We start from the raw sequence: 15214 nt of genomic DNA on the forward strand, positions 1-15214 counted from the left end.
TCACTGTCTCTCCTCTGTGAAACTCCTCTCTCCTCTGGGTCTCAGGGCATGGGCCCTAATTAACGGTGTTTCCAGGACTCCATCCTTTTTCTCTTTGTATATTTTGTATCATATTTCTAAATTTGAAAATTATTGCCCGTATGTTGACAGCCTTCTAAATCTAGATCTGTTGTTCTAAACTCTTCCTGGGGCCTAGGTTCATATTTCTGATTATCCCAAGTGGTTTTCATCTGGATATTCACACAAGCATCTCAAAAATCAATACATCTAAGCCATTGCTGGCACTGCCAACGTCACCCCACCATACTGTCTCCACCTCCTTCATACAGCTTCACCTTCCTGGAGAAGTTCATCATTTAAAAAAAAAAAATTTAAAGGAAAAAAATTTATGGCATCTTATTAAATTCTTATTTAAAATTACAGCAAATGATTATTGAATAATCTCTAATTTTTCATAATTTAGCCAATGATTCAAAAGACTTGATAATTACAGAGCAGCAAATAAAGAGAAATGAAGATCAAGCAACTTGAATCAGTAGAATTATTAGTTTTTTTAGAAAATCTATTTACATACAATATAACTTCAATTGGCTTATTAATGATAAAACAATTCTATTTATTAATTTTAGCAAATTTTCTCTAGATCCATGAAGGTAGGTTAAAAATATACTTTTTCTATATAATTCATGGATAATGGAGTAGTTTATATTGTTTCTTCATAATTAGCGTTACAGTATTAGAAGAGATAAACTGCATTATCAGGAATCCTTCTACCCAATTGTCTTAAACGACTCTCCTAAATGACATCACAACTCACTTCTCTCACTGTATGTCCCACGGATCTTGATAGAAGTCAAGTTGTTCAGGAGCTTCTGAAATTCAAAAGGGGTAAGAGTAGGCCTCCAGGGGTAATCTGTTTCTTCATGGAGCCTGGGGAGACAGAAAGATCTGCCTTAACCTTCGAGGGATAACCCTGGGTGCCGGGAAAGCGTTTCTTATCCATCTTATCCATTTACACAACCAATAATGCGAAGCTCTGACAATCCGACCAACTCAGAAAGGAGATTGTTGGCTTGACAATACAACTGGAGGAGGGAAAGGTAGACAAAGGAAAGTTCCCTTCTTCAAGGTCACCTTGATCACCTAGAAGTTCTTCTTTCAACACACACTGGGGTGTGTAGATGAAGAGACCACTTTCACAATGCAGGTCATGCCCGATTTTACGAAGAAGGCAGCCTCACCTGAAGACATACTTCACGGTGGTCTCGCTGGGGTAGGAATTGCCCTGTGCGATCAGTGGTACAGATACTCTCAAGCCGGCTCCCTCGAGCACGAGGTCTTCTGCAGAGAGGCGAGTGTCTCGTCTGTCCACCCGGAAGGAGAAGGAGAGGTTCTGACCGTAACTCAACACCTGGTTGCCCAAGAACTTTGCTGGAAGGCAGACACAATGGTGGGCAAGAACTGAGAATCTGGCTAAAGAGAAGCACCCAGCAAGTCACGCTGCTTCCCAGACTCACTTACCAGGGGCAATGAAGTACCTAGGAAAGTAGCTATCTGAGATCACGGCGATGTCCTGCCTCTCAGAGGACCACTCAAGAGAAGCTTCAGAGCCATCCCTCTGCTCCACGCGCCACCCGTCCTCATCTGCAGACAGGATGAAAACACAAGCACTGTTGTGGCAAACACCCTGAGCCAGGCCCTCTGTATCCCACACGTGGGTAAGGCGGCACCTTGCCTCCAGTCATCAATAAAAATTTTGAACCAATGTTTCCTACAATAGTAACTATGTGTGCTATGCTGCATACACTATATGATTATGTAACATTTGTACTCACTGCTCGCTACAGTTAATTGCACAACCATATGTATACTTCTATTAAAGGACCAAACAAGAACAATCATGCATGTTTAAGTAACATGGAATGTTTCCACCATCAAAAAACTCAAAGAGCTGGAGGAGGTGGCACATGCCTATAATCCCAACTACCGGGGAGGATGAGGCAAGAATCTCTCAAATTCAAGGCCAGCCTGAGTAACCTAGTGAGACTCTCTGTCAAAATCAAAAAATAAAAAGGGCTGGGGATATAGCTCAGGATGGAGTACTCCTGGGTTCAATCCTCCGTACTGCAAAACAAACAAAAACCCTTAAAGACTTACTAATCCAAAAAACACAAATACATTTTAAATTTAGTCTCAGAGTCCTAGGGGTCAAAGTCTAAATTACCATTGTGAAAGGTGGAGGATATGGAATAAACACTGTAGCCAACTGCATTTGTACAGACAGAAGAATGCCCAAAGCAGAAGCAGGGGGTGCAACCCTTAGGATTAGACGGTTCCAGATTAAAAAATCCAGGTTTGCATCTGAAAAAGATTAAGATGCAATCGGTTATTTTTTTTTTTAATTTTTACTTGTGATATGACAACACAACACAATAAGAAAACAATACAGCTAAAGAAAGAAGAGCTACCTCTCACAGTTGAAGCCTTCCACGTTGTCTTTGCAAACACACCTTCCTGTTTCAATGTTACACTCATCTGTGCTGCCAGAAGGATTACAGGAGCACGGCCTATTTGATGGAAAATAGAATAAAACGATAAGAGAACAGAAGGGAGGAGAGACTCCACCCTTCAGGCAACCTTTTGCTTTACGTGTTAATCAATTCTACATATAGAACAACAGGAATCTCTAAAGTCATCTTCACGCTGGCTTTGGTTTCAGCCAAGGATCTCATCGCATTTAGATACTGAAACTGCCTACTCTGTGTGAGCCAAACCCCGAGTAGCTCATCACCGCATCTAGTCTTGAATCTTGTTGATAATTACCACGGGGAAAATGTTTACGTTGTTGCCAACAAGTCGCGGATCGATTACTATGGACTGACTACATAGATTCTGCCCCGTCTCTGGTTTTAAAAACATTTTACCTGCATCCTGCCTCTGTGAGGGAATGGAATCCAGGCTGGCATCGGTCACACTTGTCACCCATCACTCCTGGCTTACAGCTGCATCTGCCGTAACTATCACACTGTGTGCTGAGAGAACCTGGAGTTCAGATGAGTTCACTGTTAACCACCCATTCAGACAGTCATGAAAGTAAAATTCATGTGTCAAAAGAAAGACAACTGATAACTAAAGGAAATGCCTGACCACCAATGTGTGATCAGAGAGAGAATAAAGATACAATTTCACATCGGGACTCTCAAAATCTCACCCTCTTATGCCATGACAGTGAAGCTTCCAGACATATCCTAAGTTGATTCTAATCACTTACAAACCACTCTGCATCCCACGATACACCTGCACAGGGTCAGTCACTTCTCTGGAGGTGAGCACAGGCTCCTTAAGGCTCATGCCGAGAATTTACAAATTCATACAACAAAGTGGTTCTCAGACTCCTGAAAAGGTGCAATGGACGGAGTGCTCTGCACCTCTAGACACACGCCGAGTGCTGAAAACAGTTCGGCCCTTCAAGGAGATTAGACTCCACAAAATCATTAACAAGAAACATCCTTTTACAGTCCAAGTTCAAACGGTCTACAGGACCCTCTTGCTAATTATTCACAGAGCCATGATTGACTTTCATGCACACCCCAAGAGCATGTGAAAGCTCGTCATGGTTAAAGAGAGTGAAGACAGGGGGCAGAGGCAGACTCTGAGTCATTTGCATGCTACAAATAACATGCACGCCTCTGCTGATGGTTGTGCAAATGGGCAGGGAACCCAGTTTTACTTTCTGCAGGTTAGGGAACTCTTATTTTGTCTCTCCATCCACCAGGGTGAAGTGGGTCCTTCCGTCACCTACCAACAGGGCTGCAGTGGCATGGAGAGCAGGCTTCGTGGTTTCCCAGGCGGAAGAAGTTCTCCCGGCATCTCTCACAGTGGGCGCCGTCGGTGTTATCCCGGCAGTTGGTACAGTGGCCGCCATGGCCGGTGGAACGGTAGAGTTCGGGGTCAAAGTAGCACTCCTGTGATCGGCCATTGCAGTCACAGGCTGTCAGACAGAACACACACATCATGTCAGATCCACGTACCTGAACGAATGGCATCCCAAAAGATGCCAATAAAATCAAACCATGACTTCCCCCATCTCTGTGAGAGACATGTGGTGACAGAATAAGAACGACCACCAGATGCACTGTTCCTTAGAAATCAACAAGAAAACAGTATGTCAACAAAAATTTTATATAGCCAGATTATCAGTTTACCAAGAAGTATTCATCTTTATTAAAACAAAATAGGGTTATCATAAAATAGAAGGAATCCCTGTGCTCAGAAAATAATCTGCCTCCAGGTAGCTGTTCCCATAAAAGCCAACTCAAACTACAATTTTCCTGGCTCTTTATCCTTCCTTTCCCATTCTAACTCCAAGAATAAGGTACCAATTTACATACAAGTGCCAATTTTAACTTTTTAGGCCTCAGACGATTTAAAGTCATTGAGATGCTAACTTTCCAAGTGCGGATTACTTGCACATTCAGCCTGGGGAAACCTGAAGCACATGGGCTGGCTCAGCGCCTCTGTGCCTGGAGCAGAATTCAAGGGAACAGACACATCCACCTCCCAGGAGCCGCAATTCCAGTAGGGTACAACCGTATCTGTATCTGAACAAGTATCTGTAGTCACAAAGTCTTTGCTATATTTATGTTAAGATGATTTTTCTCCCCATTATTGATTCTGCCCAGAATATAATAGTATCCTGAGTGTTAAATAAAGTTTTGTTTGGTTTTTAAATAGAACAGGACCTGTGAAACTTTTAAAAATATTTGAATATGTGTATTTTCTTTCTTTTCTCCCTTCTGTGTAATCAATTCTTTTGTGTTGTTGCAATTGAAAACTGTTTTTAGAAACTTGAATCACTGGCACCAAAACTTAAAAAGAGTTCTGTTGTTAGTTGTATACTTCCCCACCTTCTACAGCTCTTTCTGTCCCTTCAAGCTGCCCGATATCCCTTCATCAGTCCACCCCACCTAAGAGATCTGCTGCTCTGAGACCAGGAGGCAGAACAATCTCTGTGTCCACACTGATCCGATCCACAGCAAAAGCAGGTCTGCACCTCCCTCGTGGACAGCTTGTACGAGAGAAGGCAGCCGTCATTTTCTCTTCCCTAGCCTCAGCATCCTGACAGGACTGCGGTCCTATCACGACAACCCAAAACTGCACTCTCTGAAGCACCACAGTGCTGCAGGAGAGAGACCAAGGAGGAAAGAAAATTGACTTATTTCCTCATCAAAGTTCTTAACTGTAGCAGTCAGTTCGCTGACTGTAGTGAGCTGGCAATGTTTCATTTGCTTTTTTATCATTTCCTGGATTGACTAAAAATATAATACCATTAAGCAGAATACTTTCCAAAGCCACGTGTCTACTTATCTAGATGCCACATCTGAGGAGTACTTCATTTTTGTCTTTTGCCAGTCTTTATTATATAGCTTCCAACACCGGACACTTCAATACAGTGATGGAACTGAAGAAGCTCCAGCCAGTGCATAGAAATGCTAAAGGAGGCTATGAATTTTTAGGCCTGGAATTTGTTGAGGGAAACAAAAGATGAATAAGAAAATCCACTCCAGGCACATCAATGAAAATAGTCATGAGTCAAAATAAACCCTTCTCAAGGTTTTTGCCAAAAACTTCTGCAAGTTCACAGTGTCTTCTTTCTTATTCCCTTTATTCCCAAGACAGTATGATGAAAAATATTTGTAAGGACGAAAGAACATTATGACTGCTTTAAAAGTTTGTTTGTGCTGATCCCTTGGCAAATCATGATTCCATGGTTTCTTCCCTGAGTTTTCTTCCTCTATCTGTTCAGAATAAACCATTACATTATAAAGGAATAAACAATGTGTTACCTTTTTCATTTCACCTTTTTAAAGACTATAGAACCTATTCTTCCTCCAAAAGCTACCAGCTCTCCACAGTAGAATGGGAAAATTCTCCCCATTGCACTTGTTAGTGAGATAATGGAAAAACAGGTTTGAGAAATAATCTTTTGATTATTAGTCTAGAACTCATTGTACCTGACACATGCTAATCAAGTTGTCACCTGAGTAAATCAGGTTTTGATAGTAAGAACAATATAATTGACCTTCTGTATCTGAGGGTTCAGCACCCAAGATTCAACCAACTGCCAATCAAAAGTGTTTGGAAAACAGCTAGGTCTGTACTGAACACATACAGATCTTTTCCTTGTCTTTATTACCTAAACAATTCAAAATTAAGCACTCATACTTGTTTGGCAGTAAATAACCTAACTTAGTTTTGACTGAGCTTGTTTAGGTAACAGAATAGACCTTTAAGGTTAAAACAAAAACATAATATGAGCTAAAAAGATTAAGTGCATGTTTTGCTTAGCAGTTCAGTAAAATTAGTTTAAAGCAAAACAGTCATTATGCTGACAATAGGTCTGACGCCAAAGGGTAAACAAAGGCCAGTAGGATGAAAAGAGGAAAATATCTTTCCCTGTAATATGCTTATGTGAGTAATTTTAAAAAGTTGACCTTAATGTACCCTCTATGTGTTAGACAGCTGCTGGAAAGTGTGGTTAATGACAAATCTTGTGGTAATTTCTCTATAACTTGTATCTTGTTTAATCCTGCTTTACTTAATACTATAAAAGAAGAGCTAAAATAAATCTGAGCAGTACTTGCTTCAAGTTGTGAAAAAAAAAAGAATTACTTATACGGCATTTATAAAATATGGGGTAATAGAAGTAATCTAGAGTTGATTTTAAAAGCATATGGGAGGGGCTGGGGTTGTGGCTCATCTTGCAGGTATGGGGCACTGGGTTCAATCCTCAGTGCCACACAAATAAATAAAATAAAGGTACCATGTCCATCTACAACTAAAAGTAAAAAAGGGTTAAAAAAAAAAGTTTAAAAAAAAAAGCATATGGGAAGATATGTGCAGGTTACATGTAAATATTATGCCATTTTATACAAGGAACTTAAGCACCTGCAGATTTTGGTATTCGAGGAGGGTTCTGGAACTGAACCCTTCCCGTGAATATTGTGGAAAGGTTGTATCTTACAGGGCAGTAAGGAACAGGGCAGTAAGAAAAAGGGTAGAGACATATTTTAGTGGGACCTGCAGGCCCAGTATTTGAATCTAAGCAAATTTCCGACCCCTGGTGCTGCTGCTTCTGTGCGGGTCCTCAGGAAGGAGACAAAACCAGCACCGCTGGCCTTCGCAGTCAGCTGCCTTTGTCTATGATTTTCCTCTGAACACATGCAGTTTGCTACTTTCAAACTGCAGGAGAGACACTGCCTTTTAGTTTTCCTCTCCGGGAGGAACAAAAGGAAGCCCGGTTCCTCCTTGTACCTCTCGGAGTCCTCAAGGCAACAGGCGGGCGGGCCCAGTGTGCTCACCCAGGCACTCGCTGGCACTCTCCGCAGTTGCCCTCCTCCACGGCCGGTCGTTGAAGAAAGGCAGGCACTTTTCACAGTCCACTCCGTACGTGTTATGTTTGCAATTACACACCAGCTTGTCAAATTCATCCTTCACGCACTCACTGGCATGTCCGTTACACTTACACCTGGGGAGAAAGGAAACACTCCCAAGAACAAACTGCTGCAAGTTCCCAAAAGTGATGCAGAAAACCTAAAACAGCACTACGAACAACCTAAAAATGCTTTTGAGTTTTACTGTTCAAAAGTGTAAACTGATACAGAGATACAGCCACATCAATGTTCATAGCCGCTCAATTCACAATAGCCAGACTATGGAACCAACCTAGATGCCCTTCAACTGATGAATGGATAAAGAAACTGTGGTATATATATACACAATGGAATATTACTCAGCTATAAAGAATAATAAAATTATGGCATTTGCAGGCAAATGGATGAAATTGGAGAATATCATGTTAAGTGAGATAAGCCAATCTCAAAAATCCAAAAGACGAATGATCTCAATGATAAGCGGATGATGACACATAATGGGGGCTGGGAGGGGGCAAGAATGGAGGAAGGAGGGACTGTATAGAGAAAAAAAAAAGTGTAAACTGAGGAAACGAGCAAGATCAAGTTAAAAGAAAGAGTAGCTTTCTTTAAAAGGACACAGGGTATTAACCCGGTATGAGAGGAGAGCCTCTCATGGTTGCCGAGGACACCCATAGGATCAACTCCTGAACTCAGGAGTGTGTTGAGAGGCAGCAGGGTACAGTGGTTAAGAAGGGCACCAGCAAAGTCAGCCACAGTGTAATCCCATGACTTGGGAGGCTGAGGTAGGAGGATTGCAAGGTCCAGGCCAGCCTCAGCAACTTAGTCCCTAAATAAAAAATAAGATAGGACTGGGGATGTAGCTCAGTGGTAAAGTGCCACTGGGTTTAAGCCTAAGTACCACAATGAGGACAAAAAAGGGCATGGATAGGCAGTCAGGCTGCCTGGGTCTGAAACCCCTCCCTGTCACTCATCAGAGTAACTGAGCCTCACTTGTAAAGCAGGGATGATGACGATGTCTACCTCGCAGGATTACTGTGAGGATCAAGGAGTTGCCTCGTTTATGAGCTCAGGATTGCACAGGCACATAAATCAACAGGTAATGCCAATAATCTGCCATGCTGATTTCAATGTGCAGGTGGTGAGACACTAAATTAGGCAGGTCATCCCCCATGCAAGTATCAGGAGTGAGAACATTCCTCAGGCTGCACGGGGCAGGACTCCCTGAAGGATTCCCAAGATGCAGGTATGGCCATACACTAAGGACCCAAGGCCCCTCCGTGAATGCTAACGTGCGTGGCGGAGCAGTGACCCTCCCTCGCGTGTTTCCTTAGAGACAGCTGTCAGTTTCACAGTTCAACTATCGTTTGAAAATTCATGCGAACACTCTGGAATCATCTGAAGTGTGCCGGGATGGGTCCTGAATGTGGATTTCCCGCTCTTGTCCTTCCCCCAGGTTGCTGTCCTTGGCTGCTGCACGAGCTTAGATGTCCACTGTGACCCAAAGTTTTACTTGTTTACAGCTAAACTCATCACCTCCACCACATTAGCCCATCGTCTTCACTTATCTTTTTAACGGTAGCCCTGTTCTCCTGGATCACTAAACTTTAAAATCATATTAGACTAAGTCCTGATAATAATCCTGCACAAGAAAATGCTTCTGTATATTTCTTTCTATTCCAATGTCATCATACCTAATATCAGGTGTGTGCTACCTAACACCTAACTAAAAAGCATCGTAACAGAAATATGAATTCTCTAATTGTACCCTCCTTTCACTCTGCTTGTATACTAATCTCCCTAATCCACTGTTTTGATATCACAGCCTTATTCCCAAAAGTTTGCTGGATATCTCATTGGTTATAGTTTTCATTAACTTGCTAAGCATCATCATCAGGAACACTACATGCAAAAATAATGTTTCTGCTCTTGAGAAGCTATAGCCTCATACAAGGTAAAAAAGTGTAAGATTCTTGGCCTGCTCTCTAAGGTCTCGGGCCTCTAAACTATCTTTCTAGTTAACGGTTCTACAAACTTATATTAGACATTGTTATGGCTTGGATGTGAGGTGTCCCCAAAAAGCTCATGTGTGAGATAATGCAAGAAGATTTAGAAGAGAAATGATTGGGTTAAGACAGCCTGAACCAAATCAATGAATTAATCCCCTGATGGGATTAATTGAGTGGTAACAGAAGGCAGATAGGGTGTGGCTAGAGGAGGTAGGTCCCTAGAAACATGCTTTTGGGGTATATATTTTATAACTGGCAAGGAGCCTCTCTCTCCCTGCTTCCTGGTCACCATGTGAGCTGCTTCCCTCCACCACACTCTTCCGCCATGATGTTCTGCCTCATCTTGAGCCCCGAGGAATGGACCTGGCTGTCTATGGACTGAGACCTCTAAAATTGAGCACCAAATAAAATTTTCCTCCTTAAAACTGTTCTTGTCAGGTCTTTCTGTCACAGCAGCAAAAAAAAAAAAAAAAAAAAGAGCTGACAAAACAAACATTTTTCTTACCTCAAGTAGGTTCATACTCTCGCACCTCTGAACTTTTGCTCATAGCCATGTCCATCCTCCTGCATCAATCAGATGTCTTTCCTCCTTATCCAAGTCCTACCAGTTCTTCGAGATCCAACTCAGATCCACCTACTTACTCCTCCTCTACCCTGACAGTTCTGGGTCATTCTTGGTATATGGCATTTTTCTATTGCTGCTTGATATTTTTATTTAAAACATGTGACCATACTAGCACAGGTAGAGTATTCTTATTCCTTGGGATGAGAAGAGTTTGGGATTTCAGATTTGTTCAGGTTTTGGAATATCTGTATCAACATAATGAGACATCTTTGAAGCTGGAGCCCAAGTCTAAACACAAAATTCATTTATGTTTTATACACCTAGGCTGAAGGTAGTTTTGTATGACATTTTAAATGTGCCTCCATTTTGACTGTGACCTATCACCTGGGATCAGGTGTAGAATGTTCTTTCCTCTTGTGGCATCATGTCAGCACTCAAAAGTTTTAGATTTTGAAGGATTTCTGATTTCTGGATTAGGGATACTCAATCAGTATTTAAATTTCTATGCATTCATACAAGACCTGCCCCTTCTATTTAGAAACTCCTAGGAGGTGAGGACTTCTCAGGAGGCCAGTCTTGCCCTTCCTTAGCAGTCTTGCTTGCCTAGCCTGGGGCTCTGCACGTAAATGGTCGGTGTGTGCTAAGGTCCTGATTTGACGAGGTTTTGTAAAATCTAATTACTCGGTTGCCAGAGAAATAAGAAAATCTGACAAGAAAAATATTCCAGGTTGCTGCCTGTCCTTCCAGATATGCATTATCCCTAAGTCCTGCTACTCCTGCAGTCAGTTAGGCAAAAGTCTAGCAACAGCCTGACAGTTGGAAGCAAGGTGCTCCAGTCCCTTCTACAGCAGAGCACGTTCGAGGCAGATTTAAGAGTTCACTTACCTGCCGCCCACAGCGAAATCGGAGATTGCATAATAATAGGACTTGAGAACTTTGGGGTCATTAAACACTTCATCTCCAAAAGTGTTCAGGCGATTGAGGGTCACTCTAATATCAGTGGCGGTTACCCACTCCTGTCAGAGAGCAAACACAGAATATAAGAGCATATGGGAACTGCAGATGAGAGACAAAGATGAGATAAAATTTTCTAAGTAGTTTGTGTATTATCTAATTCATGTCCTCTTCTAGCACTAAATCTATTAAAATACTTGATGACTCCTTTAATGTCCTAATGTTTTTCTCCTCCTTGATTCTCCCCTTCTTTGATTGATACTGTTACTTTAACACTCAGTCTAGAAGAAGCAAGACTACTTACTACTTGTTTCTTCCACAAGAACGTTCAGAGGTGTAAGTAAAACGCACACTTTTATTAAAAGACTAGGGTATGGGCCTGGGGCTGTCTCAGTGGTTAAGCACTTGCCTAGAGATCCATCCCACGAAAATAAACAAAAGGCTAGCATGTATTAGGCATCAGTACATGTCTCTTCTCCCCGTTCCATAGCTACAACCCAAATGCAGAGACCAGCTCAGAGGTCACAGAACACTACCCTTGTCCTAGATATGCCTCCCCCTGCCTTTCTGTCCCATCTACCCCTCCCCTCCTAAACCCAATCCCTACTAACAGATCTGGGGGAGAGATCCAAGTATGAACTTGGCATTGGTCTGGACCAATGAAAGGTGGCCTTTTGCCTTGACTTTCCCACAGCATCACCTTTTCTGTGAGGTCTTCCCTGGCCACCGATCTAAATGGCTATCCCTCCCCAGCTCCTTACTTTCCTTTCCTGTTCTGTTTGTGTCATCTGCTCCCACCACCTGACTATAAGCACCGGAGGGCAGGCAATCTGCGTCTGTTTTGTTCACTGTGTTCAGTGCACAGCAGGTGTGCCAAACGAATAAATGAACTGAAGACCCCAGGTTTGACCACGTTGGAAGCAGCAGACGAGAACAAAGGTTCCACAGCTTTCCCTCGGGTTTAATGGACCTGAGCCCTTACGCTAAGTGCCCTTTCGCTGAACTAATTTTTCAGATGTTTACATGCGAGGTAGGCTGTATGGTGATGATCCAGTTAATCCCGTCGGCCAGAGCCCCACCCAGCGCTGTCATTTTCCATACTGAGCTTGTTGGTGTGGCTGGTCTGGTGGAAGAGACACCAGGTGGAAGAGACATCAGCAAAGGCGACGCCAGCAGAGGTTTGACCAGCACTTGCACACAAGGACCTGCCCTCCCGGAATACTTCCTCCATCGCCTGGGAAGCCAGGTCCAGCCTCCTGAGGATAGAAGACGGGGCTGGGGGAGGCCCAGCCCTCAGCTGAGCTGCTGTGCAAGGAAGCCCAGGGTGACACAGAATCACGGCAAAGAGTTTGATGAACCAGGTTCAGAAACATTAAGTTTTGGGGTGGAAGATCATGTGTGACCACCCAAAGGTACCATTTCTGCTCTGACTTTCCTAGGCACTATAGGTCAGTCACCTTCAGAGGTGTAGTGAGCAAGCATAGATGTGCAGACATCTACGCTTCCGGAAGGCTCCATGTGAGTGGGGAGATACACCCCTGCCTAAGAACCACTGCCTTAAACTTTGCCAAATACCTGGCACACAGAGCAACAAGGAAAGCTCAAAAAGGCTAATCTCCTTGACGCTTCAAGTATAAATAGAAGGAAAAAGAGTTGGTGATTTCACTGTATCCAAACTTAGAATTCCATTACAACTCCCACTCATGGCCTCAGCCAGAATCTGTTTGTTGTCTGTAATGTAAATAGGTAAACATATCCCTGCTTAATGCTTCTTACACCTCCTACCACCTGCGCCTTTACCACAGCTCTCTGTGAAGGAGGGCTGATGCTAAGTCAGTTTTGTTTCATCATAAGCATCTTCAAAAGAGCAGAAGCTAGAGGTGGACCTCACAGGGCTTGAATCTCAATTCTGCCATTTAAAACTGCAGTCTAGAACAAGTTATAAGCTTTCTGGGTCTCTGATTCCTCACCTGTAAGATGGAGATCACAAAAGTAACTTACAGAGCTATTATGAGAGTTAAAAAGAATCGATATCTCTTAAGAGCTTGGAATAGCACTTGCCACATTTTGGCACAAGTGAGTGAGAAATGCTGTTATTACAACAATACATGCTTAGCAATGTTCCTATACAGTGAAACCAGGAAGGGCCGCCTCCTCCGTCTGGGAGCCTGCAGCTTCTGGAAGCAGAGGACATCTGCATCCCTCCTCGCTGTCAGACCAGCTGACAACTCAGCCCACTCTCCTTGGCCATGGGACACAGGGACCACAGATCTTACATCCAGAGACACGTGATTACATGAACCGACTGAATCATGCAGATGCCCGTAGCGTTTTCACCACATGCATTCTCACCAGTTTCTATGGCATAACGAGCAGCAAACAGAATTTCCATAGCAGGGGAAGCTGCCCGAGACGGCGACACGTCAGACACACAGTTGGCAAAGGCACCACGAACCACAGCCATAACTCTGTAACACTGCTCCTTCCTGTTGACCACACTGTTGCCCGCCCAGGACAGGAGAACACCGCGACCTGCCGCAGGAAGAAACGAAGCTGGCAGATGCTTGCTGGCACTGCCTCTCCCCAGCATTTGTTCTGCTTTTCCATCTCTCCGAACGAGCTATTCTTTCTGCTGTTTATTTTGAACATGGCCTACTCCCATTCCAAGCAACATGTTTCCTGAAAGGCCTCTGCAAACATATTCACTGCTCACCATAACCTCAGAATTGACCAAGTAAAGTCACATGCGCTGTGTCCCAGCAACCTTCAGAAATACAAAGGAAGGGGGAACTGGACCCACCGAGAAACATACCCTTTGATTTGGGTACTGTTCAAATCCACACGATCAAATTAGTAAGAGTCCTTGAACATAGTGAAATTCAGAGAGAAAGAATGAGAAAACACAAAAGTTTTCAGAAGGCCCAGAAAAACAGAAGGATTTCCTACTTAGCAACCTTAACAACTTTTCATAAAATGTACACAGCATTTGCAAACCCACATCCTGTCTTCCTTGTCTCAATCAACATGGGCTGACCCCAGCTAGATGCTAACTGCAGCCACATGATAGTTGTGTCTCCAACTCTGTTCATATGCTGAGACAGGCATGGGACTCAGCACTCTTTCCCATCATCCAGCTAGATCACAGGACAAGTTCATAGAAATCTAAGCACTACAGAAGATTCCAAATCAGGGTGTACAAGGAACACATGTATAGAATTGGTGGAAAAAGAAAAATAAAACTTTAATGTTTTCTGCTGTTAGGGGAAGGTTTCTATCACAATGCTTAAGTGCAATACCATGGGTACCTCATTGGTACCTTCACTAACACCCATCCTTTCAGGTGATGAAGAATTCTCATAGTGATTGGCAGAAGAGCTAGACAAACCCAATCAAAATCTCCTTGTGTAATAATGGAGGAACATGGCATCCTTAAGTATCCTGCTTTGACTGTTTTTCCTTGCTAATTTTTTTTAAAAAATGCTTTTCATTTTGTCAAATCAAAGAGGTAAGAAAAGATGCAAGATTACTTGGATAAATCAGGTCACATATCTTCTTCCAAATGTCAGAAGCAAAATATTTCTGCCTCAAGTGCAGAGACTAAAATCAGAATTGCTCATCTTGTTAACAATTTGTAGTTTACATGCCAGGGTATATTTGCAAGTGCATAAGGACATGAGAACAAACCAGGTGGTAGGAAGGAAATGACTTGCCTGGCAGAAACAGCAAAAAACCCCAGCTGACTTGCAGAAATAGGTTCCGCTCCGACCCCCACCTCAGGAGCGGGCTGCAGGCCCGCTGCGTGACCTTCTAGCACCTGGTATGTGGAAGAGCCACCTGGCTCCCCAGCCATGTTTGTGGGCACCTACCTGCAGCACAGGGCTGTTGTCAAAGTTGTAGGCACTGGGCCTTCCCTCCAGGGTTGAGAAGGCCACATTGCCTCCGGTGAGGGGAGAAATGTCACTGAATTCGTCAGTACACAAGGCCTGCTGCTCGTCCCCTCCTGTCCTGATAAAGCCTCGGCTGGCCTTGGAGTAGGTGTTCTCGCAGGAGCCACTGTAGTACTGGTAGGGGATCCAGGGCCCATCCTCCCGTGTGCGCTTGTAGATGGCGAAGCTCTCTGGGCGGCTGGTGTGGAACTTGAGGCGCACATAGGTGATATCAAAGGCTTTCCCTGTGGGACAAACACAGCAGAGTCCGTGAGTCCTAGGAGTGAAGGTAAGGAAACCCCTCTATTCCTAGCTGGGTCTGGAGCA

At 43.5% G+C, this 15214-nt stretch overlaps 1 protein-coding gene across 1 annotated transcript in view; it reads right to left on the reverse strand.

The window, feature by feature from the left end:
* The window catches only part of Lamc1 (laminin subunit gamma 1), a 113073-nt gene that overhangs the window by 29159 nt on the left and 68700 nt on the right, over nt 1-15214 (reverse strand). The window contains exons 2-11 of the mRNA XM_047520317.1: nt 14828-15132; nt 10893-11023; nt 7362-7528; nt 3803-3991; nt 2925-3042; nt 2469-2567; nt 2225-2361; nt 1522-1644; nt 1242-1431; nt 818-930 (exon numbers count right to left, since the gene is read on the reverse strand). Of these exons, the coding sequence (XP_047376273.1) occupies nt 818-930; nt 1242-1431; nt 1522-1644; nt 2225-2361; nt 2469-2567; nt 2925-3042; nt 3803-3991; nt 7362-7528; nt 10893-11023; nt 14828-15132 (1572 nt within the window). The remainder of the gene's footprint in view (nt 1-817; nt 931-1241; nt 1432-1521; nt 1645-2224; nt 2362-2468; nt 2568-2924; nt 3043-3802; nt 3992-7361; nt 7529-10892; nt 11024-14827; nt 15133-15214) is intronic.

This window comes from Sciurus carolinensis, chromosome 12 (assembly GCF_902686445.1).
Source record: "Sciurus carolinensis chromosome 12, mSciCar1.2, whole genome shotgun sequence".
Taxonomy (NCBI): Eukaryota; Metazoa; Chordata; class Mammalia; order Rodentia; family Sciuridae; genus Sciurus; species Sciurus carolinensis.